At 40.3% G+C, this 15,796-nt stretch overlaps 1 protein-coding gene and 1 pseudogene across 1 annotated transcript; both read right to left on the reverse strand.

The window, feature by feature from the left end:
* Nucleotides 1–937: 937 nt before the first annotated feature.
* LOC115447543 (glucose dehydrogenase [FAD, quinone]) lies at nt 938–6,154 on the reverse strand. The gene is made up of 4 exons (XM_030174657.1): nt 6,078–6,154; nt 3,543–3,652; nt 3,023–3,153; nt 938–2,533 (listed from the first exon to the last, which is right to left on the reverse strand). The coding sequence occupies exons 2-4, from the start codon at nt 3,649–3,651 to the stop codon at nt 938–940; spliced, it is 1,836 nt and encodes a 611-aa protein (XP_030030517.1). The 5' UTR covers nt 3,652; nt 6,078–6,154.
* A 4,639-nt stretch (nt 6,155–10,793) lies between these two features.
* On the reverse strand, nt 10,794–15,429 carry LOC115447542 (annotated as a pseudogene).
* Nucleotides 15,430–15,796: the final 367 nt, after the last annotated feature.

Consider the following 15,796-nt stretch of genomic DNA (forward strand, 5'->3'; position numbering starts at 1 on the left):
AACCTTCATTTAGCAAAATTCAGTACTGTTGTATTATATTTTGAAAAATATCCAAGGCATGTAGTTAGTTCTCAGAAGGCGTCTCCAAGCATTTATTCATGACCCGCTCAGTGATGCTGTATGTGCGGCTTTAATATTGGATGCCATTCCGTCTGCCAGCGAAGACGCGCTGAATACCTCACAGTCACAGCGCATCCAATATTTATTCCCAACTGCATTGTACGAACATCAGGCCTGTTGTAGCCAACTCTACACACAACTAATTGGTCTGATATTACTGTCGTGCACAGAAATCGTGTATAATGAAACAACTTTAGTGGTTATATCGAGTTGTTTGTTCAGGGGTAGACGTTGCTCTTATGTAAGTCACGTATTAAATTAAATGTCTTATGATTTCTACACACGTCGCTGCATAGCGGCGCAACAAAATTACATCTGATATGATATTTTTAAGCCGAAGCTCGTCTACAGATTAAAGTTTAAAATATCTACCTAAAAGAACAGAGTAGTATCTTGACGTCTGTTTTCGGCCCTGAACTTGTGGGATTTAATAAATTTATTATATATTTGCAGAAAGAGAAAAGCAATAAATAATAATATTAAGTATGTGATGGATTTATATTCTTTTGCCATGACAAATTTCTAACAAAAACTAAGAAATTTGTTATGCCTTTCAACATACTTATTTTCCGCATTCTCGAGACAGAATATCTAAATCGCGACACAGAGGGTTATAAAAGATAGATCGTGCTATCTCTGTGTAATAACAATTCATTCATCCCTCTGTCTGAGACTCGAGACTCTAGAGGCGCGGAGGTGTTGTAAGGATAACTGAGGCTTTTTCTAAGGGCGTACGCTCGACTTTCACTTTGGGCTCAACGGTCTATCCAGGTAGGCGACATAAATTATAATTTATTAAACAAAAACATATTAAGGTTTAGGAGTTTGAAATATCCTGGAGCACGAAGTCGACGACTCTCTCCCCGATGGCGATGGTGACGGCCTCAGTATTGCCGCGCGGCACGTACGGCAGCGCGCTGAGGTCGGCCACGCGCAGCCGCCGCACGCCGCGCACGCGCAGCTCGCCGTCCAGCACCCGCCCCAGCGCGCACGTGCCCGCCGCGTGGAACACCGCGTACGTCATGTGCCGCACGTAGCACCGCCAGTACCCCGCCTTATCCGTCTCGATCGATGGACACGGCAACCTGATGTGGAAAATCGACGCGTTGTTTTGCTTGAACGGCGGCGTCTCTACCAAGTGCTCCACCACCGTGATGGCCTTCAGCATGGCGTCCACATCGCGCGAGTCGCCTAAGTAATTGGGAAAGATGGCGGGTGGTTGCTGTGGGTCCGAACTCGCCAAACGTATATTCCCGCGGGAATGCGGTTGCAGAATGATAGGAGACATCACGATTATCGCGTAATCGCCGTTAACTTCACTTATCTGGTCGATGACGTCATCGTTAAAGTTAATTGCATTCTGGAAAAACGGTTTGCCAAGTTGCAAGAGCTTACGATCGATGTAAGCACAAATAAGTTGCAAGGAGGGCAGCTCGCAGCACGATCCGTTGGTCTGCAGTCGTCGTGTCTCTTCATCATAGCAATCCATATTAGAGAATGCAAGAACATCAGTAATACCATTTGAGGCGAGCCGACCTGTACGAGAGATGATATACTGTCCGAACGAGATCGCGGCGCCGGCCACTTCCTGCAGATCCCCAATTATACTCGCATTCTTGTCTACCAGTATCAACATCAGTGGCAGCACGTGGTCGCTCATGTCGTTCCCCACGGTCAGGTCTACACGCACAGGTATACCCATCTGGCGGAGGTGGTCGGCGGGGCCGATGCCCGACAACTGGAGTATCTGGGGGGTGCCGACGGCGCCTGCGCTCAATATCACCTCTCTCCTCGCGTAAATTCTGTATGTAACATTGTTCTGCACGACAGTGACGCCTTGTGCCACGTTACCTTTTCCGATAATGACACCAGTGCAGTACGCATGCTTGGCGACTTTGAGCTTGGTCTTAACGTCATCGCGCGCGAGGTATCCTCGTGCAGTGCTCATCCGCTCAGCCTCGTACACATACCCCACGATCTTCGAAACTCCTATTTGAGTTCTTCCATTCACATCTCTATTGTAAGGATAATTAAGCGCCATCATGCCTTCGATGAATCTCCCACGCCACGGAATTTGAGGATCATCAAAGTACTCGATCTTCATGAGGCCGCTGGTGTTATGGTAAGGGATGGAGGAGCGAGGGAACTTATCCAAAACCTGAAGACCCTCGTAGCGAAGAAAGTAGGGTTTGAGGTCCTTCCAGGTCCAGCCGGGGACGCCGATGTTGTCGTAGTCGCAGCGGCTGCCACGCGTGTACTGCATGTAGTTGATGGTGGTGGAGCCGCCGAGGCACTTGCCGCGATTGAAATGGCACTGGCGGCCGCGCATCGACAGGCAAGATTTATTATTAGGCAGCGTCTTGTACTGCCAATCTATTGGAGAGCCCAGTAGACCCATTGATGCGGAGGGAATCTGATTAGTGAAATGGTTTTATTAGTTAGACCTATGACTACAGTTGTTAAAAAACTATATACGAAATGAACATTTTATTTCTTTATCGATAATTTGGTTGAATATTACTCAACAACTTCAATGGTGTTACCTTCAGAGTTCAGGTAATTTTTTTTTAAAAAAGAAGAAATTCGCCCTTATTTGCAATTGCTGGGCTGTCAACATGTTTGAATGAATGAATAAAACAAATGGATGAAACCCAACCTCACCATTGAGACTTCGCACAGTTATCTTATAGCACAGTGGCATCAGAAAGTTTCTCCCCAACTTTAATATAAGACAGAAGAATACAAACTGCCGAGTTTCATTGGTCTGTCAGCTATTTGATAAAGACAGATTAATGTTCCATGAGATTCCCCGAGCATCACGGCTCGGTGTCACGAAATTCGTGCCACTGCTGATCCTCGCTTACAGTAATAGTCACTGATCAGTCAATTAAAAGGAAGTCACCTTAGAGATAGGGTCAGGGTCTCCGCCCGCCTCGAGCAGCAGAACATCATGTCCGGCGAGCGCGAGCCGCGCCGCCGCCGCGCTCCCCGCCGCCCCCGCGCCCACCACTATGAAGTCATACTCCGACTCGTCTGGAAAGGGTAAATAACATTAAAATACGGTGAAGGACTCTAAGTAATGCCGGCCGTAAACGGATAATACGGAGCTTGTTTTTTTTTAACCACTGACTATGTTGGTATTGCCGCTATAAAGGTTCCTTTTCATTGTCAGACCATATAATGTGTTGGGACGGTCAACAAATGGTAGGCGTTTGTCGTTTTGCGTTCCTCCACCCGCACTGTATGTGCGCCCTAAACCGACGTCTAATCTAAGGAAAATATCTACTTTAATAATAAAGCACTGCACGCCCGGCGCACCAAATATACAACAATGCCTAGGATAAAAGCAAAGGCCGTCAAAACTGAACACACCAGACTTACATATATTTAAAGAGAATTTGAATTGTTTAGTAAAAGCTGACCTTCAAGCAGTATTCCAGGCGGGTATGTGTACAGGTTTGCGCGCGACACGCCCAGGAACAAACCGCTCACCGACGCAGCACTCGCGAGGAACGCAATCAGAAAAATCATGCTGCAACAATCAAAAACATTTCATAATTTTCTACAATGACGCGTTTAGTTGCCGCCGTTCCTTCCTCCCTCCTGTAGTTAAAGTTAGTTCTAAATAGCTTTTGCTCGCAACTTCGTCCGCGTGAAGGAGTTTCCCGGGATAAAAGTACCGCTATATATTTTCCCGAGATAGAAAATACCCTATAACCTTCCCAGGGTCTCAAACTAACTCTATACCAAATTTCATAAAAATCCGTCTAGTAGATTTTGAGAAAATCGATAGCATACAGACAGACAGAAAAGGGAACTTTGTTTCATAATTATGTTATGTATAGATTACATAAAATAAATAAGTAAGCTGCGTAAGTCTGTCGATCGAGTAACTTATCGTCGATTGTCAATAATATATTCGGATGACATCGTACAAATTGCTCCAAGGGCGCAGTTTTTGAATTTCCGATGATTTCCAATAACACAGTTTGAAGAATATATAACTTTTCTACGGAAGCAAATTGGTATGACATTTGTTTTATTAACTTTATAAATTATTTAAAATCATAAGTATATCACGAATTTAAAATATGTTTTGACAGTGACTTACATACGTATAATAAATAAAATATTTCAGAACACGTTTATAAAAGTTATACAACAAATAAATTCCGTGAATATTCTTACTCGTGTGGCGATACCATTTGTATGTATTTGTTTCAGGACACAAAATTAAATTAGTATGCACACTGTTACTAATTTAATTTTGTCCTGACGTATATAGTATACAACCGACAAAGTTTTCGTGGCACTAATTAAACTAAAACATAATTAGTAATCATAACCTTCGTTGTTGCACAATAGTTTAACTAGAGCAATTGTATACCGTGTCAAATGTTCTAATACAACACTCGCAATCGTGCCTCACTGTGAATAGCACGTCTTTTGTATCTATAGAATACTAAAGACTTTAATATGTACACGATTTATACACAAATTAAAGCACCTAATACTTAATGGGGTGAATAGAAACATAAATAATCCGACTATCGACACTATAGAACATCCATTTTGTTCATAAAATAATGGAATACTTCACGTTTGTTCTTCAATGTACAGTTAAGCGGATTTTTCACTTTTAGATTCTATTTATACCGTGATAATTGACAGTTAAAACGCTGCACATAGACATTTATACATTCTTGTTATAATCACTGGGATAATGTTGGATACACGTTGTACCACGATATAGCGACCTACTTCCAAAAAAATCCTTCGGTTGCTCATTTCGAGTCCTGTTGGGAACAGTCGTACATCTTACCAGATCTCATATTGGCTTGCTTTACTAGGCAAACCTATACGTTCTTCTACCATCGAGAGATATAACGTCGTTTTTTAAAATCAGCCTTATTAATGTTCCTCATACAAAATACTTATAACTGCTACAAAGTAAAGCCTCGGAATAGAGCCCGCGACTTTGGACTTCGTCCCGCTCCCCGCTGTGCTACGACTGTTTCACAATAAACAGCGCAAAAATTCCACCGGGTACATAACAGGAATGTTTCGGATGGAACGCATTTTGAACAATTAACACAAAGAGCGGCGAAATTTAGAAAATCCCGGACAGAAATTACGCATTCTTACCGAGATATGGCGGAAAAATTCGATCAATTTGGCCGCTTTTATAAGTTTATCAAACTCCTTTGATACCGGTATCTTATTGCGCGACTGCAGAAAGAGGGTTATGTTTTTTATATTATTTTTACTTTTGCAGGAAAGGGCAATTGCTTCTAACACGCTGATATGTCACTTTTCATGAACCAAAGTTCAGGTGCTCGCACATGGGACGTCTACTGGGGTGGATCGCTGCCAAGTAACTTACATCAGCATACTCACCAAATTCACATAGTAGGCAAAATCGAGGACGAACGGGACGAGACGTACTAGTAAAGCGATTTTTTAACATCTAAACTTATTATACACTCCGGTTCAAGATATATCCGGTATCATAAATATTAAAAAGGTTAAATTGGTAGGTTAGCTAGGTTAGGGCTTTTATTGTCCTCACCGGTGAGGATCGCGACGCGTTTCTCCCTTATTGCTTATTCAAAAATACATATATACATAATTTTATTTCTTCTTCCCTGCCAGCCCGAGCTGGCTTCTTTGTTTACTAAGTATATTTTTCATTTATTTTATTTTCAATATAAATTGTCTTTGCTTATATAAGCTAATTCATTTAAGTAATAATTAAATATTCCCATGTACCTTGACTTATCATAAATGCAACTATGTTCGCCTACGTGATGAATAAAGCATTTTTTTTTAAACTAGCCTAGTTTGGGTATTCCTGGAAAGTATGTTATTTTTTTGTCATAATAAACTTGTAATTTGTAACCATTGAATTGTAAGCAAATACGGTTATTTACAATTTAAAAAATATTAATATTAATTACCTTTAGCGTCCCGAGAACACTGGAGCCTACCTTACGAAAAAAACTCCATAGACGTAATCACCTGGTACCGAGCCGACGAGCGAGTGCAGATAACAGGCCTACAGCTGTTATGTATAACGATTATTGGTGTTCAAATAAACGCTACGTCGCGAGGGGAGCTACACACTCTCTTTGTGTTCTGCTAAAATATTATAAAAAACAACAATTAGCGCTTTTCATTGTTTAACTGATCAAGTCGAAGTAAAGATACATTTATTTATTTTTATTTTTTTTATTTATTCATTACACACAAAACAGGTTATAATCGGGTACTTGTATACAATATTCTCTGATATTATGAACTCGTTTTAATGACAGGGAAATATCGTACAGAAACTAACAAAGTTGAGAATTTTCCATAGGAATGTTTATTATTTGATCTGCTACCTATATAAGAAAAGCGTGGTGAACTAAAACCTCCCATTAGGGAAGTATACATACAAGCAATTTTAGGGAATTACATATATATATTTTATTACAGTGGTAATATTTGAACATATTTTTATATTTTCAATTGAATTTGCGAATCACTTTTCCCATAGAAAGGCAGTCCACAGGTTAATTCAAAAAAATATGTCGTATTTCTAGCTCTTAACCTACACGATATGTATTGCACGATACCCACAATATACGGACTAGTTTACACGAGGACATAATGATACGTTTACATGTGCCTGTACGAGTACGTGCCGCCTCTCTTCTTTAAAGTCGGTTCATCAACGCTCCAATTTTTAACAGAATACGTGTTGTTTTCAATGGAAGGAACAATTACTGAATTCATTATAATTGCTTAGTTGCTTACAATACAGGGTAGAATATTGACGCAAAGGGAGGAACTTGTGAGTTCAATACTTAGTTTGAGTTAAAAACATTTCGTCATTGAATTAAAAAAACATGTGTCATGTATATAATTATATGTTATATATAATATACACCCTGAGCAAACCCTATAATTTCTCCATAGAGATCCCGCAGGAAGACATCCCTCCACGTGCACCGAGCATGTGCCTGGTTCAATGAGGTGCACTACGTGCAATATTTCTGCCTGACTTTTTTTTATACAAACGCCAACTACTTTGTATGCTTCAATTAAGTAAACCTGCCCCTTCATAGTAATAAAACGCATACTACAATAAAAAATACATAAAATACATTTGAAGTAACTGCTCTGCTAATACGTTGTTATTTGCATACTAATCGCTCGTAAATGACTTAAAATGTTGCTTAATGTGATAGTTAAATGAGAATAATATTGAAATAAAACTATTTTGCGCATTTTAACGCAGTTTTTTATATTATAACTTTCTCCCGACGTTTCGAAGCAGCCGTCATGGTCACGGGAAGAATAATATATTATTGTAAAATTATAACCTGAGCAGAAAAATAGGAATCCTCACTACGTTGTGGCAAAGTAGAACGAATTTCTCATACTGAAAATGTTAACTTACAAAATGAGAATAAGTGCCACTACCAATGCAGATTATTTGTTTTCCTGGTCAGTTTATAATTTTCAATTACATTGTATACTTTCAGTGATAGCGTGCTGTTGCATTTAATTTTATTTATTGCAGTCCCTAATGTTAACAAAAATATATGTTTTTAATAGTATAATCAAACACATAATCATAGATCTATCGGGCACAGGAATATAACTAAGGGACGGAAAAATCTATACAGGTTGGTAAGGGCGATTTTCTATAGGAATAACAACCCCACTTTAATCACTTTTTTTTTAGTATCGGTTGCGCAAACATTATGTTCTGATACCTATAGTGGTTGTTTCAATAAGCGCTTTTAAATGCCTTAGTAGTGGACCATGAACAACTTACCTTATCGTAATGTTAAAACTTATTTCTCAACGCTGAATACAACGTTTTACAAATCAAAGATTACACTAAAGCGAACACAAAACTCGGTGATCTTTTGTACCCTGTATGTACCTGAACGTATCGATGGTACTGTGACCATAATCCGAAGCCATGGCGAGGCGATGGTCAATATAGCACAGGGACGGGTGCAAAGCTACGAGGAAATACCAAATGATTTAAAAAAGCAGTACACGGCAAGTAGGCTTTTTCATTAATGTTTCATCAAATTCAGTTTTTTTTAGGTATCGGACCCCGCAGTCAACACCGGGGGAACCTGCGAATGGGATACTGGAATCCCCCGGCTTAGCGGCTGCAGGGCTCTGGAAAGTTGGGAGGGATAGTTGGGAAGGAAGTGTGGGGGAAGGATGAGGAGACCTCTTAAGGAAGGAGGGGAGAAGGCCAGGGAATGTTCGCGAACCCTTATAGGCCTCGACGTTAATTGGCAACCATGGGGTATACACACTTAACTGTATGCCTAGAACGGCGACAAATGTGCCCCCTGTGCATAGGCATGTATTCGGTGTGGAGACCAAACGCACAAGAATTGGCTCGGAAGGGTATCTATTCAGGTTGGAAGGGAAGCTATGACGCTCTACGAAGTCGAAATTTACAAATCAAACGGACGTACTATCAGATCTAAGATTATCATTAAGCGTGTCACGATCAAATAAAATCCTTGAAATAATAGGAAATAAATTTAAATTATTTTCCTTCGTCTTCGTTATATTGTAATTTTCCCCTATTCGAAATTCTCGATCCGCACCTGTACCACAGTCCACACCATCGCGGGTAGTAAGGTCACAAAACAATATTAAAGTAGTTTCAAGCGATTGCGTTGACGTTTAATTAAATTTAAAGTAAAGAAAATATGTACATCATATTATATGCTTTTACTGAAAATAATTTGCAAGTAATCTTTTGCTTTGTGAGTGAACTCGCTTGTTCATTAACGCAAGTATAGCGGTACAATTAGTAACTTACCGCGATCTTGTCAACATCAGCGGAACTTCGAGAAGACCTATGAGGTATTGACACAACTATAGTGATTTATCGCATAGCAATCACGCAAGATGGCGACAGACGATCCTGAATTATGCTTGCACAATTTGAGCGACGCGCTGCATATATACCACATAGGAAAAGGAACCGTCGGACGGGCCGCGGCCGGTCACAAGCAACATCTGCCTGACTGAAAATCTTCCCCTTCCATAGAGGAACGTAACCATCTGTTCCTCTACAGCGGCTGTATGTCTACTTTTACACCGCCAAAGTCACCACTTTGGCGGTGTAAAAGTCACACGTCAGGGTCACCGACCCTGACGTGTCACCACTTTGGCGACGTGTCGCGACTATGCAAAGTGCATTGTAACTGTAGTACATATTGCGACTATTTTATTAATCATTTCGGTTTTTTTTTTCTATTACAGAAAATGCGGTGCATTCCGCACTAACTATTCATACACGAATAAACGGGACCGCGGGTATAACCTAGTGCATAATAAAACTTTAGAATTCTTGTTCGAGTCGTTTTCTAGAAGCAACTCATCAAAATGCAGCTGTATAAGAGTTCCCAGGACCGCGCTAATGGCGGGGACGTTGTGCGACGGCTAACGGAGCACTTTTCATCTCCGAGTGAAAAGTTTTGAAGGAAACTTCCCTTATAGAAAGAGGCGACGCGCACTACGATTTATATTTGCAAGACATTTTCAGTTTTATAAAAAAAAATGCGGTATACCTAGGTGTGAAAAGCCTTCTCTAGATTAAAATACTGACCGTGCGTTTCTGGCATAAAAATAGTCATAATCCTGCACTTGAGCTACGTGTCATACACATCGATACACAAAACCACCAAACAATACAAACTTATGCGTTTATACATGGGAAGTAGCATAACACAACAGACATTCGTACCCTTATTCTGTCAAATGGACAAATAATACACTTAATTTATAGTTTATAGGATAAGGCACGCTGGTGGTAGAATATATTTTATAGCCGCCAGGATCGACCACCATACAAAAGGTGTAAAAACCCGCCACGGTGGCCCATATAAATGTTTCGCTCTCCGGGATCAGCCTGTGTACATCTAGTTCTAACAGGCCGACATAAATATGTCGACTGCCGGGGGGTAATCATCTCGCGTCAGTTGACATTCCATTGGACCCCTCTCCACTTATCTTCAGGTGCAGTTGTCATTCTCGTATAAAAAAAGGCAAGACCGCCATATATGTCTGCATTATTATATTCCAGTTTGCTAAGCCTGTTTCTGTTTTTCGATAGCCTAGTTGGGTGTGGAACGGACTGCCAAGACGAATGTTCGCAGGTTCAAATCTCAAGGGCACACACCTCTGACTTTTCTAAAATCATGTGTGTATTCTTTGTGAATTTATCGTTCGCTTTAATGGTGAAGGAAAACATCGTGAGGAAACCTGCACATCTGAGAAGTTCTCTATAGGAATTTCGAAGGTGTGTGAAGTCTACCAATCCGCACTAGGTCAGCGTGATGGACTAAGGCCTAATCCCTCTCAGTAGTAGAGGAGGCCCGTGCTCAGCAGTGGGTAAGTATATAATATATGATCAAACGAACTTCCCCGATGTGAAGTTCGATCATTATTATATGAGGCGCTTCATTCGAAGATATGATCTGAATACCATGTAGTACCCCCTATTTACCAGGTAACACCGCACAATTTTTAGAGTAGGTAACATAAAAAACTAAATAATAATGTTTCCGGTTTACCCTTCCCTACCTCGTCCGGTATTCTGAAGCCTCGAGCTCATTTTTCAGAGTTTAGGTAGATGACGAGCTTACAAAACTTTCTTACCTTGGGATGCATATAGGGAGGGAGGGTGATCATATCTTCGAATGAAGCGCCTCATATAATAATGATCGAACTTCACATCGGGGAAGTTCGTTTGATCATATATTATATTTCCTCGCTTCATTCTTCAGATATGATCTGAATACCATGTAGATGTTAAGAGATGAAAGTTTTGGAGAAAGAAGAACGAAAACTATTGTACTACGCTTTATTTTGATTGAGTTTAGACTTATAGTTAGGTTGACAAAGTATTTATATAATTAATTATACAATTCCACTTAAGTATTAATTACAAATGTATATTATGGATCAGTCTTTTATGTATTTGATAATTATAATTACAGATTTGCTGAAAGGCAAACGGTTCTAGCAAATTCGCCTTCATCCGTAATAATTCTATTATAGAATCGGGCAAAGGAGTTAGATGAGCTAGACCATCCGGCGGTTTTCCGAATGATATCGATATTTAAACCAGCGAGATTAGCAGCTGACGTGGACGCGTGTCGGGTGCTGTGAGCACCGAACACGTCAATGTTAACGCCGCTCTCGTACAGTACTTGTTTCACCCATCTACTGAGGGACTGAGTGGTGGCAGCTTTGTGTGGCCGTCTGTAGGTTAGCAAAAGATTATTCGTGTTCTCAGGTCGAATATTACTTGTGAAAGAAATATAATCTGAGAGTGCGGTCGCAGGACAAATACTTGTATTCTCTCTAAAGTAAGGTAAGAATAGAGTAGGTTGCTGCCTACCTGGTGCGGAAGTTTTAATTATATCTGTAATTTTAATCTTCGCACCATCTCGTGAATACGATACGTTTTCGAGTTTAATGAGCGAAAAAGTTTGCATTCTGTGGGCAGTACATATTGCTAGCAAGATAACAAGTTTTTTAGTAATTTTTTCCAGTGATATCTCGCTATTGGGAAACCAAGTTGATACTAAGTTTAGGACTAGTTGAGGATCCCACGTATTATGGTATTTAGGCTTAGTGGGTCTTAATTTATATGCGCCTTTCAGGAGACGTTTTACACGACTGTCTGAGCCTATGTTATTATGTAACACGGCTGATAATGCCGACCGATATGTGTTTAGACTTCCATAAGCGCAACCATTATTAAACTGTTTTGTTAAAAAGGTGAGAACAGATGGTATTGATGGATCCATTACTTCTATCTTATTAGCCATACAAAATTGCCACCAAACCTTTAAACACGAATTATACTGTTTAATTGTGCTGTCCGAGAACGATGCTAGCATCAGTGTTGACGATTCTGTGCAAGCGCCGTGCCGAATGAACGCCCGCCGGAGAGCCTCGCGACACCCAGGGTAAGGTTCTTGTGTAAGGGATGGTGATCTCTGAAATGTGATTGTAAGAGATATTTGTTAGGGTTCAAATAAAGCACATCTGAGACTATCAGGTTCTGCAAGAGAGGGAACCAAGGTTGTGATGGCCAATAAGGGTAGACCAATATACCGTTGGCTTCATCGTCGATGATTTTTCTTAGACATCTTAGAATAAGAGAAAAAGGTGGAAAAGCATAAAAGTAGTCTAAGTTCCAATTTAGTGTGAAAGCATCTACGGCTACAGCATCAGGGTCCTGTTTCCATGAAACGAATTTCGGACACTTGGCATTTTCTCGTGATGCAAAGAGATCAATTTTTGGTAGTCCAAAATGACGTATAATGTCTTTAAATGCGTTATCGGAGAGAGACCATTCCGTGTCGGGGTTTACTGCTCTAGAAGCGGCATCAGCCTTATTTTCTTTAGTATTTACATATGAAGCAAATATCCAGATATTTCTTTGTTCACACCATTGCCAAAGACTTCTAGCTAAGTTGTTTAGGTGTGCATGTTGTACCCCACCCATACGATTTATATAACTTATAGCGGTTGTATTATCGATACGAAGTAATATGGCACAGTTTCTAAGTTCATTAGCGAAAGATTTTAATCCCAAGAACGCTGCCATTAGTTCTAAATAATTAATGTGATGTATTTTTTCTGTGTCTTTCCACCTACCGCTTCTTTTGGCGTCATTGGAGACGGCCCCCCAACCTGAGCGTGAAGCGTCAGTATAAATTTCGATGTCGTAATTTGGCTGTCTTATGAAGTTAACTGTAGTTTGAATATTCCTAGACCACCAGTGCAGATCTTTTAAAATAACTTTAGATGGTGTGATTTTTGTATCATAATTACCATATTTTAATAAACTTAAGTATTTTTGTTGTTCTAAAATCTTAGTATACATCCATCCATATTTAACCGCAGGGCAAGCAGAGATCAAGACGCCAATAAGTTGTGAAAATTCACGAATAGAACATAAAGGAAGTTTTGAGAACTTTATTATTAGCCCCATAATTTTACTTCGCTTATCGGGGGGTAGACACAAATTTAGACTTATTGCATCGTAGTTGAATCCTAAAAACTTGCAAGTGTGCCTAGGAGTTAAATTGCTCTTGTCATAATTTATGACAAACCCTAGGCATTTAAGTAAGTTTAATGTTTCCTTAACATTTATATAGCACTGTTGGTAGGTATCTCCGATGCACAGAATATCGTCTAAATAAAAAACCGATTTATGACCGCGGTGTCTTAGGTATCCTATGGCCTCTCTCATGATTTTAGTAAAAACTCGCGGGGCAACGGATAATCCGAATGGCATGCCTGAGAACTCATACGTTACGATTTTAGTTGAATTATGTGGTTGAAACTGGAATCTTAAATATTTACGATCCGCAAGTCGGATTGGTATCAGAAAGTAAGCGTCTTTTAAGTCGATGGTAGCTAAATATCCCCTGCGGGGTATAAGTTTGCATGCCGTTCTGTAATCCTCCATTTTGAAATGGTCGTTTTGGACAAACCTATTCAGCGGTTTCAAATTTAATATAAAACGTTTTTCACCGTTTGGCTTTGGGGTGAGAAATATATTAGATATAAATTGGTCTTTTGTATCTTTGCACTTCGAGATAACTCCTAGCTTTTTTAATTTGTTTATTGCTATCAATAAGTCTAGTTTTTCTGCACGAGAAAAGTTATTTTGTGGCCTAAAACACTGTCTAACAGGTGTTTTAAAAGGAATTGCATATCCATATCTTATCCAATCAAGGATGACACTATTACTTGTAACTTTTGTCCAACAATCATAAAAATGGGTAAGTCTACCCGCATGTACCTGCGCTAGCGGCGATTGAGAGCCGATGCACGTGGTCTGTCCTGCGGTGCTGCTCGATGCGATTGCGTTGGTGTCGTCGCATAAGAGCGCCGAGTTCCCGTTGTCAGCGGCCTCCTGTAGCCTCCTCGCCCCCCCCCTGTTCGCTGACGGGTAACGAGGAGGCGCAGACCAGTTTCCCTGAAGAGATGTAGGTCGAGCGCTAGACGGGACAACTGTGGATTTTTGGGGCTTAACAGCAGGTTTTTTAATTAACTGACCCTGTTTTTCAATGGCCTTTGCGGCCTTTATTTTTTCCGACAGCGACGCACCGAACAAGGTTTCGTCCCTTTCGGTGTCTACTATCATGTGTAGTATGGATTTATCTAGACTAGGAGTAATAAGTTTTATTCTATTTGCCGTAGCTTCGTTATGGGAGTCACATAGCAAACGGCAGCCGTTGCTGAGGTGTTTTAATGCTTCCAATTTATCATTACTATTGAGAAGGATATTCATACCCTTACTGATGGCTGAAATACCCACACCAAGTTGATTTTGAGTTGCGGCCACGGTCTTGTCACGGTTACGCACCATATCTGGCACGGCGGCAGAGATCTCTGCGTTTAGTTTTGGCGCTTGAAGAAGTTTACAATTCCCCGGTATCAAATAATCTTTCAATATTTTTTTCTTTGTTTTCTTTCAGCATACCCCTTCTCAATAGAGGTAGCCACAGATTTGATAAATTGCTATGTATATTATCGCCAAACTCCGGAATGTCAGATGTTGATTCTCCTAGAGCCGTTAAGAGCTCAGGGTCCAGTTCATCGTTTTCATCGAGTGTGGGTTCCGGCTGGTTCGTTTGGGTTGCAAGTAGCATCTCAGGGTCTTGTGGAATATCTGGTGCCGTTGGTTCCTCCATCGAATTATCGTGGTCGTTAGCCACCAACTCCGGATCTTCATTGTCTAAAAATGCAATGAGGAATTTACATTTGAGTCGTAGGGTAGTTGAAGAAAAAATTAATCTGGGCTATAGCCGTATACGGCCGCATTTTGCAGTGGCACGATACAACTGATTTCAGTTTGTTCGTATTTACTGCTATATAATCATCGTTGAAGACTCGCGGTCAACCCCGATGCAACAAACATTAATTATTATATGTAGTTTGTTTCGTTTCAACAATGTCAGAGTTATTAACTCGCGGTTAATCCCAAAGCATTTTGAAACGCATATTTTAGAGCCACATACATTCACTTTTCACCAATATAAAATCGTACCTTCAATGTTGAGATCGCCAGAAAATATAGTTTTCTTTCGATTTTCTCGTTCTTCTAATTTTCGGATTTTTCTTGTATAATGTTCAATACGAGACTGCGCGCTCCTCTTTGGCATTGTAATAATAATTTTAATGCGAAGCGCGTGTGCGAGTGCTACCGAGCACAACAGAGGAATGAGCTCGAGGCTTCAGAATACCGGACGAGGTAGGGAAGGGTAAACAGGAAACATTATTATTTAGTTTTTTATGTTACCTACTCTAAAAATTGTGCGGTGTTACCTGGTAAATAGGGGGTACTACATGGTATTCAGATCATATCTGAAGAATGAAGCGAGGAAATATAATACAGGGCTGATATTATTAAGCCTGTTTCACTGTATTATTTCGTTGAATTCACAAAACCATATAAAAGCAATCACAGTATTTGAATAAAAACGCCCCTGTCACGTAAATATACTGGGAATTACATTTTGGGTAAAATAAGAGAGATTACACGGGTGAACACTCGATTTGGCAAAACGCTTTACATACGTACGTAACGACGCCCTGTTCATTATGTAGTCGCTGTTGA

This window comes from Manduca sexta, chromosome 14, assembly GCF_014839805.1.
Source record: "Manduca sexta isolate Smith_Timp_Sample1 chromosome 14, JHU_Msex_v1.0, whole genome shotgun sequence".
Classification (NCBI taxonomy): Eukaryota; Metazoa; Arthropoda; class Insecta; order Lepidoptera; family Sphingidae; genus Manduca; species Manduca sexta.